The sequence below is a fragment of the Tamandua tetradactyla genome, chromosome 13, assembly GCF_023851605.1.
Source record: "Tamandua tetradactyla isolate mTamTet1 chromosome 13, mTamTet1.pri, whole genome shotgun sequence".
In the NCBI taxonomy this organism is placed as follows: Eukaryota; Metazoa; Chordata; class Mammalia; order Pilosa; family Myrmecophagidae; genus Tamandua; species Tamandua tetradactyla.
This window is the reverse complement of record NC_135339.1, coordinates 96,636,979-96,658,306: the sequence shown is the minus strand read 5'-3', so window position 1 is coordinate 96,658,306 and position 21,328 is coordinate 96,636,979. Positions and strand designations below refer to the sequence as shown.

General features: G+C 42.2%; 1 protein-coding gene across 1 annotated transcript; it reads right to left on the bottom strand.

Annotated features, from left to right (window-relative positions):
- Nucleotides 1-125: 125 nt before the first annotated feature.
- LOC143653449 (olfactory receptor 13A1-like) lies at nt 126-16,292 on the bottom strand. The gene is made up of 2 exons (XM_077124471.1): nt 15,358-16,292; nt 126-435 (listed from the first exon to the last, which is right to left on the bottom strand). Exons 1-2 carry the CDS (start codon nt 16,290-16,292, stop codon nt 126-128), a joined length of 1,245 nt encoding a protein of 414 aa, XP_076980586.1.
- Nucleotides 16,293-21,328: the final 5,036 nt, after the last annotated feature.

Below are 21,328 nucleotides of genomic sequence, written 5' to 3'. Positions count from 1 at the left end.
CTCTTGGTCATAGCTGGTTTCAGCACCACATCTTTGTCCAAAAGCCACACTCCCATCCACACGTGCCAGCAAATGCCTCCCCAGCGGTAGCAAATGCCCAGCACCCCTGACCAGTCACTCAGTGATTACCTGTGGGGCACGTCCTGCTGGCCTGATGTCATGGAAATGTGAGCAGCATGAAGGTGCTTTCGGTGGGTTCGCTGCAGGAAAGGGGTGCCAGCCCCTGCCAGCGGTGTGCAGGACTGCGGGGAACGGGGCAGGGGCTCTGCCTTCATGTATCCACACTGCGTTAGGGGGATGACATGGAGCAGTGAGAGCACGTGCCGGAGGAACAGGAGAGTTCGGGGGTACAGCAGGGTTTGGGGGGCTTCAGCGCAGGAATGCTGAAATGTAGCATCATCGATTCCTGAATTACTCTGAAGTCGGTCAGTATATCTGCAAACAAGATCAAGACTCTGCATTAACTCTCATTCAAAGCAGGAGCCTCATCTCGTAAAACGGGAAAGACCACGTAACTGCGAGCCCCTTCCTGTGCCTCCCGGGATCCTTGGTGCATTTCCAGAGGAGCTCGCAGAGAGGACCAGTAGGAAGGAGTGTGGGTGAGGGGCTGGCCCCTACTGTGGCCCCCACCCCCTGCCACCCCTGCACTTCCCTGTCTGAGCTGCAGAACCCATGGGGTTGAGAGGCCAGCAAGTCCTCTCTTCTTTCCTCACCCTGATCATCCCTTTTCATATTGAAAAATCATTAAAACTCCTTCACTAAACATCAGCAGGTTTAAGTCCTTGTGATGCAGGGAGGATTCCGGGACCCAGGACTTTCCCCAGGTTCATAGTCAGTGAAATGAAATCCTCCTGTTTTGCAGGGATGAATCAGTCTTGAACAGGAAGAAGAAAAGGGACAACACCTACCTTCAAAGCAAGAACAATGTGCTTTGCTTAAATGAATGACGTATTCCAGGTAAGCTCCTAAAAGAACTGAACTCAAGTCCAGGGAGGATTTTGCCCAGCTAGGGGAGGACCAGAATTCTCACCCTTGACAGTGGACAGAGGTCTCCCTCCCCAGAGGTCTTCACCCAGGCCGAAGGACCCAGTGTGCCAGGGTCTTGCTGCTCAGAAGTCTGGACACAGCACAGACACAGTGCTTTAAATAGAGTAGACTTAGGGGTGTGATGCAACCCTAGAAAGCCACTGGCACTACCGGGAGTCACCCTCCAAGTCCCTCTCTTAGATGTCATCAGTGCTTGGCTGCCACCCATAACCAGCATGAGCACTAGCAAGTCACAAATGTAAGCAGAGTTCACAGAGTTGCCCACATGTGCGGGCTTTCCCCAGGGGCTGCATGACAGGTCTCATCTTGCATTCCAAATACACATGGCTGGAAGCCAGGAGCTGGCCCTGAGCACCAGCTGAGTTCTCAGTATCTGGGTCTCAGGTGGGGAGAGACAGAGGACAGCATTCAGCAGCAAAGGGTCTTAACTTTCTCCAACCTCACACACTAGTTCAAAGGCAAGATCAGCCTTGCTGGATGACATGGTGAAAAATCCATTATTACGGTGAACACAGGAAGAAAAGCTCAGGCCAGGGACCTCGAAGCTGGGAGATGCAGCAAGTGAAGAAAAGAGTTCCATTGTCACAGACTGCTCAGTGTCAGTGCCACAACCACCTCTCACAAAGCTCTGGCAATCTTGGCACAAGTCTAGGTTACCTCTCATGAGGCCAAAGCAGAAAACTTTCCGTAAAATGTATGATCATGTTTTCTTTTTAAAATATTTTAATGGTAATAACATATATACAACATAAAATTTCCCATTTTAACTACTTTCAAATATAGAATTTACTGGTATCATTATGTTCACAATGTTGTAACACCAGCACCATTCCTCACCATCAAAACCTTTCCGACACTCTGAACAGAAATCTGTACCAATTACGTAATAACTCCCTGTTTTCTGCCCACCCCCACCCCCACTGCCTAGACCCTGATAACCTGTAATTTGCTCTCTGTCTCTTCAACAATCACATTTTCTTTAATGGACTTGATTGATTCTCCCACCTCTGGTTTCATAATTTGTGTCCCATGAGGAAGATTTCTTTCAGGTTATGCAAATGCTTTTAGCAACCACGAACTGTTGGAAATGAAAACAGAATAAACAGAAAATTGCATCATTAGTGTCAGGAAGCATTAAAAAATTTTTTTGTGATACTTTCAAACTTAAAGAAGAGTTGAAAAAATAATACAGAGTTCCCATATCTTTCGCCAACTACCCTAAGAACTCACATAATCATCAACTATCAAAGTTAGAAAATTAGTCTTGGCACAATATTATTTAACTAAATTACAGAATTCATTTGTATTTCACCAGTTTTCCACTAATGCCTTTTTTAAAAATTATTTATTTATGGAATTAATAATTACATCCACAGGGTTAAACATTCAAGCAGTATGAGAACGAGCAGAGAGCAAAATGTAAGTTATCCTCTCCAGAGGCAACCATTCTTTAACATTCATATATTAAGTATGGAACTTGTTTACAGTTCTTTTTTGTAGTAAAATTTGTGTAGAATGGAATGCAAAAATATTTGTGTGTTAAATAAATTTTGACAAGTGCATACACTTGTATAATCTACTAAACTATAGCATATTACCATTCTTCCCTAAAGTTCCCTCAAGCTCCTTCTTAGTTAACCTCAGCCTCTAGTCGCCTTAGATTCAGCCAGGGTTTTGATATTTTCAATATAAATTAGATTGATTCTCTAAAATTTCACATAAATAGAATTATATAATAAATACTCTTCTGTTTTCTTTCACTCAGAATAATGTTTTTGAGATTTATCTATGTTGTATATTTTTGTTCTTCATTCCTTTTTATTGCAACAGAGTATATCATCCCATTACTATGCCATTGTTTAGCTGTTCCTCTGTGATGGATACTTGAGTCATGGCCTTCAGATTTTAGCTACTATGAATACAATTCCTGTAAGCATTTAATTCAGATAATTTTTTGCAGATATACACTGATTTCCCTTAAGTAAATACCTTGGTGTAGGGTTCTTAGACCATAGAAGAAGGTGCATATTCAATTTTATATGATTTTCCTATATAAAGAGGTTGTACCATTTCCACTAATGCCTATTTTAAACTATTGTGCCCCGTTGGGCTTCTCCAATCTCTCTGCAAAATGCCGCAGTACATTTATGACTGAGAATTTTACAGGTGACTTTTATGGAAGTGCCTTCAGTTGGGTTCATCTGCTGCCTTCTCATAGTGAGTCTGACGTTGCGCCCTGGTGGGTAGGACCCCACCCAGGTTGTCACATCAGGGTTACCTGGTGGGATGCCCTGTCACTGTAGGCTAACTTCAATTGCTCTGCTAAACATGGCTGTACAGAGTTCTTCACTGGAAAGTTACAGATTTTTCCCTTTGAAATGGCAAAATATCTAGGGGGATAGACTTTGCAAATATCTTGTTTCTACTTAAACTTTTTCCCACTAATCTTAGTATCCTTTACTAAGGATTGTAAGACCAATTGTAATTGGTCTTACTCATGGAAATTACTCTCAAATGATGATGTTGTATTTAATTCATTACTTCCAAATGTATTAACTGGAATTCTGTAAGAAATTGTTTCTTCTCCCCAATTATTTGGTTAGTTATGCGTTTACATCAGTGTAGGGTCATTGGTGTTTGTCTTTTTCTTTGAATTATAATTTAACATGATCATTATTTTATTACTCTAATTATCCCATTTTGGTCATTGGGAGCACTTTCAGGTGGGCCTCTCTCACTTTGCTGTACATCTTCCTGGTTTTGTTGTTTGATTTTGTTTGCTCCTGATATTCTACATCACAAGATTTCCCCAGCTCATTTGGCATTTTCCCTGCCCCAGTCATGAATTAATCCACTCTGCAAGGAGCCCTGGTTCCTTTTCTGGGGGGATAACCTCTCGACTCTGAAATCTCTTAGCCACTGAAACTTTATTTTGCCTCATCTTTTTCTTCCCCCTTTTGGTCAAAAAGGCTCTCTCAACCCCATAATTCTGGGTCTGGGCTCATCCCAGTGTTTCTGTCCCACATTTCCAGGGAGATTTACACCCCTGGGAGTCATGTCCCACATAGGAGGGAGGACAGTGAGTTGACATGCCAAGTTGGCTTAGATAGAGCCCACATCTGAGTAACAAAAGCGGCTCTCTGGGGGTGACTCTTAGACATAATTATAAGTAGGCTTAGCTTGTCCTTTGCAAGAATAAATTTCATAGGGACGGCCCCAAGATAGAGGGCTCAGCCTATTGCATTCATTGTCCCCATTGCTCCCAAGAATATCAGGTATTCCCCAAATGGGGAAGTTAAATATTTCCTCCTTTCTCCCCTATCTCTCAAAGGGCCTTTGCAAATACTTTTTTATTCTGCTCCCAAATTACCCTGGTATATATCAGGGTATCACACTAACCTGTGAAAACCAACAATATCTCATACACTAATCAAGATTCCATATAATTATGGTGTTCAAATAAACTGACCAAAAAGTTAAATGAGGTAATGTGCTACCCGTAATATAAATGTTGCACCAAATAAACACCTTTTACTTTGGCTCCACACAGAAGCTGGAATTTTAAAATATGGAGCACATTATTCTTTACCCTGTATTCTCACTTACCTTAGTCCTATCCAGATTAGCTTCATTCATATTTCTAGTAGACGTATGATCACTTTTTCAATTTTTTTTAACAGTTTCTGCATGGGGTTGTACTGACTTTCATAGCTTCAGTGCTCTAACTCTGAGTTTCAGTTGTCACATAAGTACCTGAAGTTTTTGAGAATGACCAGGTTATTAAAAAATAGCTCAGTATCTCAGAGTTTAGAAATAACAGTTACACTTCCTGAATATATGTGACTGCTATAAGAGTTTACAATCTAGGACTCTTTACAATAGGCCCCAACCTGATAACCCATGCTCTCAACTTCAGTTCACCAAGTTTTTATATTATAGTTAGTCCATATAATTGAAGCATGATAATATTGTCTTTTTGTTTCTGACATTTCATTCAACATACAGTCTTCAAAGTTCATTCATCTAGTTGAATTGCATACCTCTCAACTTCCTTCCTTCTTGCAGCAACTCAGTAGTCTGTTGTATGTATACACCACAGCTCCCCCGTCCATTTCTCAGCTGTTGTACCCTTGTGTCACCTCCATCCACTGTGGATTGCCGCCATAAACACCAGTGTACAAGTGTCCATTCATGTCCCCACACTCAGTTCCTCCAGATATATACTGACTGATGGGGTTGCAGGATCATATGGCAGCCCCCTCCCTTAACCTCCTGTGGAACTGCCACACTGCCCTCCAAGGGGCTGCACTGGTCAGTTTCCCTACTGACAGTGAATAGGTACATTTCCTTCTCCACATTTTCTCTAGCACTTGTTTCTCTGTTCATTTTTAAACAGTTTTATTTGCACTTCATTCAATCTAACCTAAGTAAAAAATCAATGGTTTCTGGTTTAATCAGTGTGTTAGTTTGCAAGCTGCCAGAATGTGATATTCCAGAACTGGAATGACTTTTAAAAAGGTGGATTTAATAAGTTATAAGTTTATAGTTTTAAGCTTATAAAAATGTCTGAACTAAGGCATCCAAGGAAGATACCTTAATTCAAGGAATGTCGATGGGTCAGGAATACCTCTGTTGGCTGGGAAGTTGCATGACTGGCATCTTCTGGTCCCTGTTGCTTTCAGCCTCTGCTCATGTGGAGGTTTCTCACTTTACTTCTCCGTGGCTGACTTTCATCTCTTGAGTTCCCTTGGCTCTCTCCAGGTTCTGGCTTGTTTAACATCTCATGGTGACGTCTGCTGGGCTCCAAGCATCTCCAAACATCTGTGTGTCTGTTCTCCACATGTCAGCATCTGTGTCAGCTCTCTTCTGAAGTTTCTGTCAGCTCTGAAGCTTCTGCCATTTCTAGCTCTCTCCAAAATATTTCTTCTTTTAAAGGATTCCAGTAAACTAATCAAGACAAACCTGGAATGGGTGGAGTCACATCTCCATCTAATCAAAGTTCACACTCACAACTGGATGTGTCACATCTCCATGGATATAACCCAATCAAAAGTTTCCAACCTACAGTATTGAATCAGGATTAAAAGAAATGACAGCCCCACAAGACCAGATCAAGATTAAAACATGGCTTTTCTGGGGTGTGCAAAAACTTTCAAACTGGCACAATCACATAGTCATGCCTTTACCATCACAATTTATATGAAAGCATTTCCTTTCCTTCTGCAAAAATCCCATACCCCTCCCCCATGTCCCCCACTTGTTGACATTTAGTTTTATCATACTTTTGTTTCATTCAGTGGAAGCATATTACAATGTTGCAATATAGACCTTATCTTGCATTGATTGTATTTTTCCATATGCCATCCCATTTTCAACACCTTGCAATGTTGACATTTATTTGTTCTCCCTCATACAAAAGCACTCTTATGCATCTATACATTCATAGGTTATACCATCTTAGCCTTTGTCCTCTATCTTTCATTTTCATGTTATACAGTCCCAAACCCTTCTTCCCCAACCATACTCACACTCAGCTTTGTTCAGTGTACATATACTGTTGTGCTACCGTCAGGTACTATTGTGCTATCCATTTCTAAATGTCTACAATCAATCCTGTTGCACATTTGGTACTTCTTCAGCAACAATTGCTCAATCTCTTCCCTCTTTCTATCTCCTTATGACCTGTGTTCTTAACTTTATCTTTCAAAGTTCACTCGTTAATGTTAGTTCATATTAGTGAGACCATATGGTATTTGTCTTTTTGTTTCACTCAGTATAATGTCCTCAAGGTTCATCCAAGTGTTACATGCTTCATGACTCTATTCTGTCTTACAGGTGCATAATATTTCATCATATGTATATACCAGAGCTTGTTTAGCCACTCATTCACTGATGAACATTTGGACTGTTTCCATCTCTTGACAAACGTGAGTAATGATGTTATAAACATTGGTGTGCAATTGTCCGTGTGTGTCCTTGCCTTCAGTCCCTCTGAATATATACCTAGCAATGGGATTGCTGGATCATATGGCAATTCTATACTTAGCTTCCCGAAGAAAGGTCAAACTGCTTTCCAGAGTGGTTGCATCATTTTACATTCCCATCGATAATAGATGTGTGCGTCTTTCTCCACATCCCTCCAAAACATCATTTTCTGGGTTTCTTTTTTTTTTTGATAATGTCAATTCTAGTGGGTGTGAGATGATAGCTCATTGTAGCTTTGATTTGCATTTACCTAGTAGTCAGTGAAGTTGAACATCTTTTCATATGACTTTTAACCATCTTTATTTTCTCTTTTGAAAAGTGTCTGTTTATGTCTTTTTGCATTTTTTCAATTGTGTCAATTGTTTTCTTGTTGAGGTGTAGGATCTCTTTATATATTCTGGGAATTAAACCCTTATCTGATATGTAGTTTCCAAATATTGTCTCCTATTGCATAGGCTGCCTTTTTACTTACCTAAAAAAAGGTCTTTGAAGCACAAAAGTGTTTAATTTTGAGGAGGTCCCCTTTTTCTATTTTTTCATTACTCATGCTTTGGGTGTAAGGTCTAGGAAACTACCTCCCATCACAATAACTTCCCATCTAATATATTTCCCTACATTTTAGTCTAAGAGTTTTATGGTCTTAGCTCTAATGTTTAGGTCTTTGATCCATTTTTAATAGAATTCCAAACTGTATTCACTTTTTACAGTAGCAAAGAATAACAAACAATGTACAAATTGGTGAATAAACAGAAGAGAGCCAACAAAACATCCCACCCTAACCTATAAAGCAAAATGCCAAGGAAATGAGGACATTTGCAGCAAGATTTCAATCAGAGAAGAGATGATCAGTCATGGTCCAATGCAGAAGTGACTATAAAACAGGCAGAGAATGGCCATCAGGCAGCAATGGGTCCTGATTAAAGGACCACAGGCAGAATTATGGAAAATTTTAGTTGGCATAGATCCCAAAATATTTTGCAGAACAAAACTCACTGAACTAATACATAAATTCAGTATGTATTTGGAAGGCAGCAGAGCAAAGGTCCATGAGATCTGAGAGAATAACATGAAATTATCTTCCCATGGGTCTCATTTTTAACCACACTTTGAACAGCTCTTTCACTTGGTGACATAACTGCAAATTCAGCAGTACTAAATCTTACATTTTTATATATAGACTATAATTACTCATCAGAAGCAAATACCAGAAGAAATCAAATGAGAACTGTGGTAGTTACCTTCCTCCATACTAAAAAAGGAGGAAGCCATTGCAGCCATGCCAGGTGTCCCTGGTGTACTGAGCACTCGTGAGGCAGTCTTGGACCTCAAAGTCCAGAGGGGCCTTGAGGAGCAGGGGATGCTCAGGGCTGTAGTTCCTCCTGTTACCCTTTAACAAGCAATGCTGTATTTCCCCTTCAACTTTATCATATTATGATGAAACCGAAATTTGCAATATTTAGTGTTTTAATAACAATTAGACAAATTTTCCCTTCCATCCCCATCATCCCCCTTAAACTTGTCCAACAGAAATGCCCCTTCTGTGGTGGACATGGCTTGGCCATGTGATTAGGGAAAGCAGGGGGGTGTGCAGAGAAGGGAGGACTCGAAGCACCTGGGAATAAGATCTCTATCCACAGACTAAAAGTGAATGTCCAGGTCACAAATTTGCAGGGAAAATGTACAAGAAACAAAAACAAAAATAGGAGTGAAGAAAACCCAGAAGTAGATTTTACCTAAACAAAGAAAACAATTCTTGTCATCCCAATTTAAGTTGTAGATGAATCCCTGTAGACATAGCTTTGAGTTACACTCACTATACATCAGAGAGGGGAAAATATTATGTTAGCTACTCCTGTTCTTTTCTGGTTGTTGTCTGTGTAAAATATATTTTTCCAACCTTTCACTTCTGACCTGCTTTTGTCTTTGCATCTAAAGTGAGTCTCCTATAGGTAGCATATAGTTGGGTCCTATTTTTTAAACCATTCTGCCAGTCTATGACTTCTGATTGGGGAGTTCAATCCATTAACATTTTTTTCAGGGCCCTTTTTTTAATTGACAAAACATAACATCATGCAAACATGAACATTTTTACCATGTGAACATTCCACTCTTTGTCTATAATCAATGACACACAATATCATCACATAGTTGTATATTCATCACCATGATAATTTCTTAGAACATTTGCATCACTCCAGAAAAAGAAATAAAAAGAAAAAGGAAAAAACTCATACATACCATACTCCTTACCCCTCCCTCTCATTGACTGCTAGTATTTCCATCCACCCAATATATTTTAAACTTTGTTCCCCTTTTCTCATAATTTTTTTCTATACCTCTTATCACTCCCCTTCATTGATCACTAGTGTTTCAATCTACTCACTTTATTTTAACATTTGTTCCCCCATTATTTATTTATTTTTAATCCATATGTTTTACTCATCTGTCCATACCATAGTAAAAAGGAACACCAGACACAAGGTTTTCACAATCACACAGTCACATTGCAAAAGCTATATCATTATACAATCATCTTTAAGAAACATGGCTACTGGAACACAGTGCTACAGTTTCAGGCACTTCCCTCTAGCGCCTCTAATACACTTTAAACTAAAAAAAATGGATATCTGTATAATGCATAAGAATAACCTCCAGAATAACCTCTTGACCCTGTTTGAAATCTCTCAGCCACTAAAACACTTTATTTTGCCTCATTTCTCTCTCCTCTCTTTCGGTCAAGAAGGTTTTCTCAATTCCTTGATGCTGAGTCCCAGCTCATTCTTGGTCAATCCATTAACATTTAATGTTATTACTGTATAAGCAGTACTTTCTTCCACCATTTTATCTTTTGAATTTTATATGTCATATCGAATATATTTTTTTCTTTTTACCTTTACTGATAGTCTTCATTTCTACACTGTTCTCCAGACTTCTCTCTCTTGTCTTTTCCTATCTGCTGGTAGCACTCTCTTTCCTATTTCTTATAGAGCAGTCTCTTAGTCACAAATTCTTTCAGTGACTGTGTATCTGAAAATATTTTAATCTTTCCCAAGTTTTTGAAGGGCAATTTTTCAGGGTATAGAATTCTTGGTTGGCAGCTATTCTCATTCCATATTTTAAATATATCATACCACTGCCTTCTCAGCTCCATGATTTCTGCTGAGAACTCCACACTTAGTCTAATCAAGCTTCTCTTGTATATGATGGATTGCTTTTCCCTTGCAGCTTTCAAAATCTTCTTTGTCTTTGACATTTGGATCTATTCTGTTTGGGGTATGCTGCACTTCTCAGATCTGTAATTTTTTATCTTGCATAAGAGATGAGAAATTTTCAGTGATTATTTCCTCCCTTAGTCTTTCTGCTCCTTTTCCCTTCTCTTCTCTTTCTAGGACACCCATAGCACATATCTTCATGTGCTTCATGTTATCATTCAGTTCCTTAGACCCTGCCCATATTTCCCCATTCTTTCCTCTGTCTTTTCTTTTGTGTGTAGGATTTCAGATGGCCTGTCCTATATTTCACTAATCCCTTCTTCTGCCTCTTTCAATCTATTGGTGTAGGTTTCCATTTTTTTTAAAATCTCTTTTGTTGTGCCTTTCATTCTCATAATTTTTGTGATTTGTTTTTTCAAACTTTTGAGTTCTTCTTTATTTTTGCCCAGTGTCTTCTTTATATCCTTAATCTCTTTTTCAATATCTTCCCTCAATCTATTGATTTGATTTTTCATATCAGTTTGAATATCCTGAATTAGTTGTTTCAACTCCTGAATCTCATTTGAAATGTTGATTTGTTCCTTTGACTGGTTCATATATTCAGTTTTCTTAGTATGACATCATTTTTTGCTGGCATCTAGGCAATTGATTTCCTTAATTAATTTATTCTGGAGTTTGTCTTCATTCTTTTTCCTAAGGTTTTCTTGTTGGATGGCTTTGTTCTCTGTTTGTTCTTTGGCATTCAGCTCCATTTATTCTAGGCCTCTAGCACAGGTTCTGTTTAACTGATCAGAATTTTTTAGCTCTTTTTTGTTATTGTTGTTTCTTGCCCTGCCTTCCACTGGGGAAGAATGAGGACTGCTCCCCTTTGAGGGGGGTCCCCTGCACCCATCATTTTCTCTTCTCCCTGACACAACCCCATATATATCCTTACATGTGAAACCCAACTGCTCCTGCCATTGGGAATAACCCCAGTAGAAATGGCACCCAAATGGGGTGTTTCCGTGAAAGACTGGAGTTGGAGGTATCATCTGAAGTTTGTCAGACCCAAGCTAATGAATCGCTGGTGAGGTGCGGACTGGCCTCCATTTTCTGCGCAGACTCTAGGTCCTCAGGGTACTCATGATGCATCCTGCCATGGAGGTGGCAGAAAGCATCCATGTAGCTGAGTAATTACTAATTATTTCATGCTGAAAACTGATACCTCATCATCTCATGTTGGGATTTTTGGAAGAATCAATTAGTAAGAAAATGAATGTGCTGTTACTTTCAAAATGACCAATTAGCAATATAAATCCTAAGGGATTTCTTATCTAGAGAAGCTGATTTAAAAGAGAGGATGAAGTTTGGCGTTCTTGAAATATCCAAAGATAGAAACTTTTTTTTAAATAATTTTTAGGAAGTCTAAATTAAATTGATGTGACTATCCCTTGAGTCAGTTTCTTAGATTAATCCAGAGTTTATCTTTCTTATATTTCAAGGTGTACATTTTTAGGGTTTGCTTACATTTGAACTTATGTGTTTGAAGTTGCTAATATCAAAGGTTCCTTTATTCCATCATTTAATAACAGAATATAATACAGGTTCTGCATTAAATTCTGGGACAGTGGCATGAGCCTGTCCTCAAGGAGACCCCAGCCCAGAAATAAGAATATTGGACATGTCCCTCCCCCACCTCCAACCCCCATCACCCATGCCAGGGTCTGAAGCATGACATCAATAATCAGGAAACATTGTTGAAAGAATGAAGATCTAGAGTGTCTCTTTGGAACAGGAATGGTATCTTAAGAAATGGCTTATGAACAATGGTGTGCACATAGTGCTGCTTGTTAAGGATGATTCTTCCTTTCAATTTGTGGGGATGACCTCAGGGAACCACAGGCAGATTAGAGGAAGACCAGTGTGGATCTGGGAGGAGGGCAGGGAGGTCATCCAAGATGTCTGCACATCTTTTTCATCCTCCGATTCAGGTCATCCCTTTGCTTTGCAAATGTGGAATGAATTCCAGGAGTGATGGTCTATTAGATAGCTTTGTGTAGTTACCATCTTGGTATGAATGAGTTGTTTAAGTCCCTTAGCAGGTGTCAGATCAAGTGCAGACAACTTCTGTGCCTTGTGTGACCTTGTTCCATGTGTTGGTGAAGAAAAGGGTGAGACCAGGGCAGGCTAGAAGGGGTGTGGGTGCTCAAGGTTGGAGTCTGAGCACAGGGAGCTGTCACAGGGCCAGCCTTGGGGTCCCCATAAACCAACGGAGTAGTTCTTCTGCTCTTTCTACCCCACTTTTTGCTTCCTCCTTGATTAATCAATGTTGTGGTTTATAAAATTCTGGTACATGGATCACAAGCAGAAAATATTATTGCCCGAATTTACAAAGAAACTATTGGAGATGAAGGCAAGAGAGGAAGGACAGAGATTCAAAAGACAGCTATTTATTAACCCTAGAAGATTGCTTGGAGACATCAGGGGAGACATCAACAGAAAATGTTGACTTTTCCAGTGATTTCAGTCATGTGAAAACAATGCTGCTTGGAAAGATATAAGTTGCATGGATTTCTGGGTCTCTTGGCAGCCTGGATGTTTCTATGTCTAGTCCAAGTCCTTTTCCTCCCCTTAAAATTTTCCTTCTGCTAAGAGACAAGATATGTTATGGTGTGATTTGATGTGTTCATTGAGGTTTGCATGCATGTATGCATGTGTGTGTCACGATCCTCATAACCTCTGAACAAAATATGAGATAAAAAGATAGGCATACTAGACACTAGATAAAGATTCTATTACGCTTAGGTACTCTTATTTTACATATAGTCACTATCACTGTAGTAGCACCACACAGAGAGGAAGCTGTGCCTGTGGTTCTTCTGGAGAGCTATAAGAAGTAGTACTTTACTGATTTTGTAACACAAAGTCATCTAAAATCATGCATAAGATTCATAAAAATTTTGAAAATTGTTTCTATGATCAATTATGCAAATGATTGATCATGGCTAGAACAAGCAATGTTATATCCATTTATTATTAGTAGAGAATGGTTTGTATTCTAGGGAACATGGGTATGCTGAAGTTCTCAGCCATGCTGTGAATACTTCCCTCCATCCTACCCATCCCTCTTACATACCTCATTTTCATGTCATCCATCCATCCATCTATCCCACTTTCCTGTCAATCACCCTTCACTATCACCCTCCTTGCTACTCTCCTTAGTCCCTTCTTCTTCCTACCCATACCTTCCTTCACATCACTTTCTCAACTTATGGCCTCATACCCTCCCCACGCATCCACATAGGCTGCTTCACAATTTCTTTCTAATTCTTTCTGTTCATCAATCTTATCTTTCATGCTTGTGGTGACTTGAAGCTGTTATGTACCCTAGAAAAGTGCATGTTTTTTTAATCCATTCCTGTGGGTGTAGACCTTCTGCAATTGGGACTCTTTGACCCCTTTGATTAGGTTATTTCAATTGAGATGTGATCTACCTCATTCATGGTGGGTCTTAATCCTCTTGCTGGAGTCCTTTATAATGGGATAAAAGATAGAAAAAGCCCCAGAAAAGCTCATGGAAAAAGCCTCTGGGGAAGCTAAGAAAGGAACACAGAAACCAGAGAGGAATCCACTGAAAACAGCAAAACCCAGGAGAAAAGGACCAGCAGATGCTGACCACATGCCTTCCTATGTGAAAGAGGTGTTCTGGATGCTGGCAGCCTGTTATTCTGTCTACCCAACAGTTATCATCCTGTTGATGCATTGAGTTGAATATTTTCATAGCCTTAGAACTGTAAATTGTAAGTTAATAAATTCCAATTATAAAAGTCAACACATTTCTGGTATATTGCATTCTGGCAACTTTTACAAAATCAAAAATTGATGTTCCTTTCCATCTATGCCCTGTCCATTTCATTCTTCTTTCCAACATTTCAACTATCCACTACTTTTTTTCTTCCACTCTCTGTTTTTTTCCCTTCTCTCTCATCCATTCATCCTTCTACTCACCTTTCAATACATCTTTCCACTCTCCTTATATCTATGCTTTATGCTTCTATCCTCTTATTCACTCTCATTTCCATATTCATCATCTTTTCCATCAATCATTCTTTCTGTTTCCCATCCTTCATTCACTCACTGTTCATCTTTCCTTTCTTCCCTCTTCTCCTACCAGACAAAATCCCATCATTTCATCCATGCATCCTCCACCACTTTCTCTCTCCACTTTCATCTTTTATCTACCCTTACTTCCATTTGTGCATTCTCTCACCCTCTCCATCCTCATGTCTTTCTTCCATGTTCCACCATGTAGCATTAGATTAGTTGTTATTTTCCACTATCAATCATTCTCTAGCAATTTGAGGATGAATTTAATATGCAGGTATTTTATCATATAAGTCAATTAGTTGCTGTTTTAATTCTCACTAGCCATAAAAATATTTTTAATTTTCAATGTATTCCCTATTGCAGCAGTTGTAAAAAGCATGCCATCTGCAGTGGCCAATGCTAGCCAGGGTCTGTGTGCACTGGGCACTGTTGGGAACCTTATTCCCTCCTCTCAGCACCTTCCTCCTCTATAAGAGCATCCTGACTGCTTTGGGGACTCTCTCCATGCCCAATTACAGAGGAAGTTTCTGCTTGTCTGTTTATGTTTCTGTGGGGGTAATTTGGTAATGACCATGCTTTCAGGGTTAGGCATATGATCTCCTGTGGCACCATTAGCTAGAGAATAAATGCCAGGCTCTCACTACCCAGCTGAATGAACTCAAGTTTTTCTAGTTGGCCATAAAAGAGGCAGTGTGTTCACAAAGTCATTACCTGGGGATGGCCAAGATGAGAGATGGAAATGACTGGGTCTCCACGGCACCACTGAACCCTTGCATTAGGGACCAACAGAGTCCACCCCAACTCAGTCTTATGATTATAGGAAACAACATATTTCCTCATTGTTTCTATAGGTTGAGATGAAAATTTTCTGCAGCAGAAAATTTCATCTCTGAGACCCCGTAGGACAACAGAGGACTCTAATTGCAAATCAATGGGAAAATATTAATGAGTAGATAGAAAAACTTGGAAGAGTAAAGAAGCTCCACACATACACATACCAGTAGGTGAACACAAGTGACATACCTACAGTTTCTCTGCCAACAATGTAAAGACTTTGTGGAGAGCTGTCTTGACATCCTTGTTCCTTAGTGTGTAAATGAGAGGGTTCAAGGTGGGGCTCACAGTGGAATAAAGCACAGCCATGACCTTCCCTGTCTCTGGGGAGTAGCTGGATCCTGGGGTCAGGTAAGTGTAAATGACTGTAGTGTAGTACATAGTAACCACAGTGAGGTGGGAGGAGCAGGTGGAGAAGGCTCGCTGTTTCCCCTCAGCCGTACGAATCTTCAGGATGGTGGAGATGATGAAACTGTAGGACACCATGGTAAGCAGGAAATTCAACACAGCATAGAAGATGTCAGCCATTATTGTCATAATATCATTCAGGTATGTGGAGGAACAGGAGAGCAACAACACAGGAGGGATCTCACAGAAAAAGTGATCTATCACATTGGGCCCACAGAAAGTCAGCTGTAACACCAGACCAGTGTTGACCCCAGCACCCAGTATGCTGATGCCCCAAACAGCTCCTGCCAGAGCTGCACATACTTGGGGGCCCATCATGGAGCCATAGTGCAGGGGCTGGCAGATAGCCACATAGCGATCATATGCCATGGCAGTGAAGAGAAGCAACTCTGCTGCAACAGACCACGTCAGGAAGTACATCTGGATAATGCAGCCCCCATAGGAGATGATTCTCTTCTCTGCCACCAGAATCTCAAGGAGTTTCGGCAAAACAGCACATGCACAGAACACATCAAAAATAGCCAAGTTTACCAGGAAAAAGTACATGGGTGTGTGGAGTCCAGGGCTGAAGCTGATGGCCGCCACGATGAGGGAGTTGCCACAGATGGCCATGGTGTAGAGAGTGAGGAACAGGAAGAAGAAGAGCACCTGGAGCTGTGGTGTTTCTGAGAAACCCTGCAGGATGAATTCTGTTACCAGCGTCTGGTTACTCATGGCCATTGACTAGTCTGATCAGACTTCATTGATCCATAGCCAAGCTATAAAAACATATTTTAAGTAATGATCACTATAGGTAGGTCAAGATACCGTCATGTGACTCGTTCTTCCCAAATTTAAACTCATTACATGCAAAAATCACAATGTCTTCCAAGAAAAATGGTTGTAGGGTATGGGTGAACAGAAGCATTTAGCCCTGTCTCAATGTGTCTGCCATTCCTTCTAGGCTTCTACCATTCTACCCATCTTCATTTCATCTTTCCACCATCCTTCTCATCCATCCTTCCATTTTTCCAACTTCCCTCTTCCCTCACTCCTCCATCTTCCATTATTCTTTCTCCTAACTTATTCTTCCTTCCAGGAAAAATCTTCTCATTCAATGACCACCCTCTGACATATACTCACATCCCCATGCACCTCTCTCCACACTGCAATGCTGATCATCCCAATATGCAAACCTTAGTGAATCCTGTTCCTGCTCAGGACAGCCATGCCATGCTCTGCTCAGAAGAAGAAGGCAACAGTTTAAAGTGAGGCCTAAAAGCACAGTCTTACTTGCCTATTCTGTCTTCTGTCCAAGGTATCCTATTCCTCTGCCTGGAACACAAACTTTTCCTTTTATCCCTCCCCTATCCTATAGTCAGCTGCACCAGAGTTGAGCTTATTCCTAAATGAGCAGCAGGAACCCTGCATCCCACCTTGATGTGGAGCCTGGAGCTTGGGGCTCAGGGAACATTGTCTGCTTAGGAGGAACTTAAGTAGATCTGGGGGATGGGGAAGTCCAGTGTGCAGGAGTCAGATGGAACCTATGGGCTCAGGCTGAGAGGCCCCTTAGGAACCAGAACTAGGCAGGCACGGTGGTCTCCAGATGCACACCCAAGATCAGAGACCCTGATTCCTGGGAGCAGGGACAGATAACACAGAACCAAGCAGAGGGTCAAAGGCCTTGCACAGGAAGGCAGCAGAGTAAGAGGTCTAGGGTTTCTAGAACTCGAGTTGCTGCTCTGTTGCTCCTGCAACCCAGCTCTGAGACAGAGGCACCCTACCCAGATGAGGTAGACACCAGGAGCCTGGTGGAGGCACCAGTCCTCAAGCTATGGGTGTAAGGAGAAACTCTCTCCCATCATGTCCCTTGATCATGGCTCCCTGTGACCTTTAGAATGGACTTGACACTGCTCAGCCCTCTGTACATGGTCCTTTAATATCTGGTCTGTGCTCTCTCCTTGCTATTCAGGAATAGAGATGAACTCCCCACATCACTTATTCCCGGTAATTCTGTGCCAGCATTTCAGAAATGAGCACAATTGTAGATACATTTCAGCATTATATCATCACATTCATTATGCAAGAATATAGCCATAGAGAAAATTAAGGACTGAGCACTGAAAAGGGCTTGTGCCCAAACCTCAGTCTCCTGCAAGGAGGGGTTTCAGAAACATTCACAAGTATACAGCAGACAGACAGAGGCCCATGGAATCCTTCCAAAGGGTTTCAGCATTTCCCTTGACCCATACCATCAAGTCATATTGGATCTTCCAGACAATCTGCAAATTATTTCAAAGAAAGATGTAATTGTTGCAGAATAATCTGTGTTGTTTATTGATGAGTGGAAGAGTGTTTTTTCCTCCCCAAGTCAGATGATGTTGACCGTTTAGCTTAAAGGGAGGTGCGGTGTGAGCCTCAGACAATGTCATTATGTGTGGACTTGTCGATTAAGTCTGTTCTAAGTTGTCTTAATAAGGGTTTCCCTATCACAAAGATGTGTCTCATGAGTCATATCATCAACATTGCTTTAATTTTTACTTTGTCATCTCATAGCAAAAGGACAAGCCTTCCCCAAGCTGACAGAGGCAACTTAACCTAAAGAAAAATATCCCTGTTTGAAACACCAAGTATGCACAGGTCAGCAACAATTAAATTATGCCAACACCGAGGAGACCTGCATGTTGGAAAGATGCCCAGTGAGCAGGTTCTGCTTTGGGTTAGGCTGTGATGTGGATCATCAGGGACATTCTTAGAGGTGTTAGTAACATTCCATTCTGGTCATTGTGCTCAAGGTGGGTTTTCCTTGTGTCACAAATGCATGTAGTGACAAACGTAAGCCATTTCCAACTTACACCTCTCAGCTTGGACAGTGCTGCGAGTGAGTGGGTTAGATGGGCAGAAAGCTAGAAGCCTGGGCCTCTGAAGGCAGTGACAGCTGCACAAGTGGGTCGTCCAGGAACCTGACAGCACTGTAGATGCAGGATGCCCCCATGCTCTGTCCTCCTGTTGCCCATGGAGATCAGGGCTAACCCTGGAATAACTGTTGGGTTGTTAGCAGTCATGCTGACAGCCTTGGTATTGCTTATTCAGCTCACATTTTGCTCAAGGAGCAGAGATCTGGGAATGTCAGACAAGGTTTTTACCATAAAGTCCAGGGCAGAACCTGTGCACCACCCCAGATTTCACAATTAAGGCATATGGACCTGACCCAAAAGAAAAGCCCAAATTAACTGCCATTTGTTGCTGGATGGCATCAGGTCATGGCAGATATGGATGGCCAGCTCCTAGTACCACTGCCACACCCAAAAGCAAGACCACGGAAAAGGTGTGTCATCTAGAGAGAAATGGAAAGAATCTCAGCCTGTTCCCATCCTGTCTCTCACGGCTGGAGAAGGTGCTTGCCTTAGGGTCAGAAAATGTTGAAGTGCCAGCAGCACCTACCTCTGAGGAGAGCAAGGGTGAACTCGGCATTCCTGGGGGCGTCCTGAGGAATCAGCTGGAATTATGGAGAGACTGAGACAGATGGACCTTGGAATGTTGGCTCCTTACCTGCCTGGCCCCAATCCTAACTGGTCCCTGCACTGACCAGCTCCCACCAAGCACTGACCGGGCTCCAAGCCGTTTCAGAGCCATGGGGCTCACAAACCATGGGCAGCTAAATCCTAAATCCTTTTTCCCCCTTCTCAGAAATGACTTTTCTATCAATATTGAGAGTAATTAAAATTCACCTCCTAATACTGAATGCTAAGGACTAACGATCTTTCAAATAGACAGGATTTTATGAGCTAATTTTTAAGGGCATATTTCATCTTTAGACTCAATTATCCAGGTTTGATTTTGGCAATACTAATTTTCTAAAAATATTGTCTTTAAAAGGACAAGAGAAAAAGATCAGTGATAAATACTAAATACTTAGCATCTTAGAAAGTGGGGAAGAAGGTAGGCCTGGGAAATCCTGGAACTGCTGCAGATGGAGACCCTGTGCCCATGAAACCACCACCTTGGACTCAACTCAGAAGAAACAAGCATCCTTCCCAGGTCCTCACCTAGTGGATCTGCAGGTGCGCTGAGCATGCAAAGTCCCTGACAGGCTCCGGGCTGCAAGCTGCCTGCTTTTATCAGAGGCAGCTTTGCTGGCGGCATTACTCCTGTATTATCAGACCCTGGGATGCTGGCATCCGGTCCCAGCTTTTGGCGATGTCAGAAATCCCAGGGGCCCTGGTCCTGGCAGGGGAGCACCAGGCTCCTGTGGCGTCAGGCGTGGAGGGAGGTGAGCAGGCACCGTGGACTGAGTGTAGCAAATGGCAGTCATTTTAGGGAAGAAGCGAGCATTGGTGGTGGGTTCCATCCTTTTCCTCAAGGTTGGGCACACACTTCTTCCGGGGCCCTGGCTGGACCCTCACCAGCTGATCCATTTCAGGTGGAAGATGCTGTGAGCCTCTGTGGACACTCAGAACTGGAGGCTGTCTGCAGGCGATATAGCTGAGTCCACTTTATAGGGGAGACAAGTAAGGCCCAGAAAGAGGAGGGGGGTTCCCCACAGCCCAGCTTCTTACTCAGAGCAGGTCTGGTTGGGAAAGTTTTCCCCAGAGGACTGAATAGTTCAGAGAGAATAGGAATAGCCAGTCCTTCCATGGCTGACAGGGTCCCTGTGAATAGGGGAAGGCTGGGGGAGGGGAGGGGCTTCTGCGTGGCAGGTCGATTAGGGCAATAATGGGGGGGAGCACTCCAGATTGAGCATGTCTTGTGCCCAGCTTTCCTGAGCAGGTGCCTTGGCTGCTTATTCTGCAAAGTCACTGCCGCTTGGCCTTCCCAGGCTCTTTGTGGACCCTGCCTCACCCGCCACTGCCCCTGTTTGGTTCAGGCCACCTGCTCCCCACAGCCCCAGCACCTCGTCCACACTCCACTTCCACTTCATCACTTTGCTGACCAATTGAATCAAAATCCCAGCCTGTGTTTGAGCTCCATCCACAAATCCCATGTTCATTCCTGCCTGATGGGTTTGTGGACGGTTCTGGAGCTGGTATGACCTTTAGGTAGGATTAGGCAAAGAAAGTGAGTGAGACAGCACATAGAGGGCAAGTCCCAGAACACACCTGAGCAGGTGTCTATTAAGCCTCAGGCGTAGAGGACAAGTCCCAGAACACACTTGGGCAGGTGTCTGTCAACTTCAGGTGTAGAGGACAAGTCCCAGAATACACCTGGGCAGGTGTCTGTCAAGCCTCAAGTGTAGCGGGCAAGTCTCAGAACACACCTGAGCAGGAGTCTGTCAAGCCTCAGGTCCAGACAGGGTAGCTGGAGTGTGGGCAGACAGAGCTGGAGCTCTCAGAGTGGGGGACTGCCCAGGGCAAGCTGTAAACTGACAGCCTGTGCCCTGCCTCACATTCCAACTAAGATTTGAGAGGCATCTCAATTTATAAGCTGTGAAACAGTGTGTGTTTGTGTCCCAGCATCTAGGGATAAAATCAGATAGCACATTGAGGTGCCTGCACAATTCTTGGAATGCTGTAGAAACTCTGCAGGGAGTGACCCTGATTCCTGTCCACAGGGCCCCTCTCCTTCCCTTCCCTCCCTCACCTCCTTTTCTTCTTCCCTCCCTCCCTGTCCATCTCCTCCATTTCTATCTTCTTTCCCTCTCTCTCTCCCTACTTCCTCCTTCCTTCCATCTTCCCCATCTCTCCTTTTCTTCCCTCCCTTTCTCTTACTTTCTTTCATCCCTCCTGCCTCCCATCTCCTCTTTATCTCTTCTCCCCTGCTGCATCTATCTCTCCTTG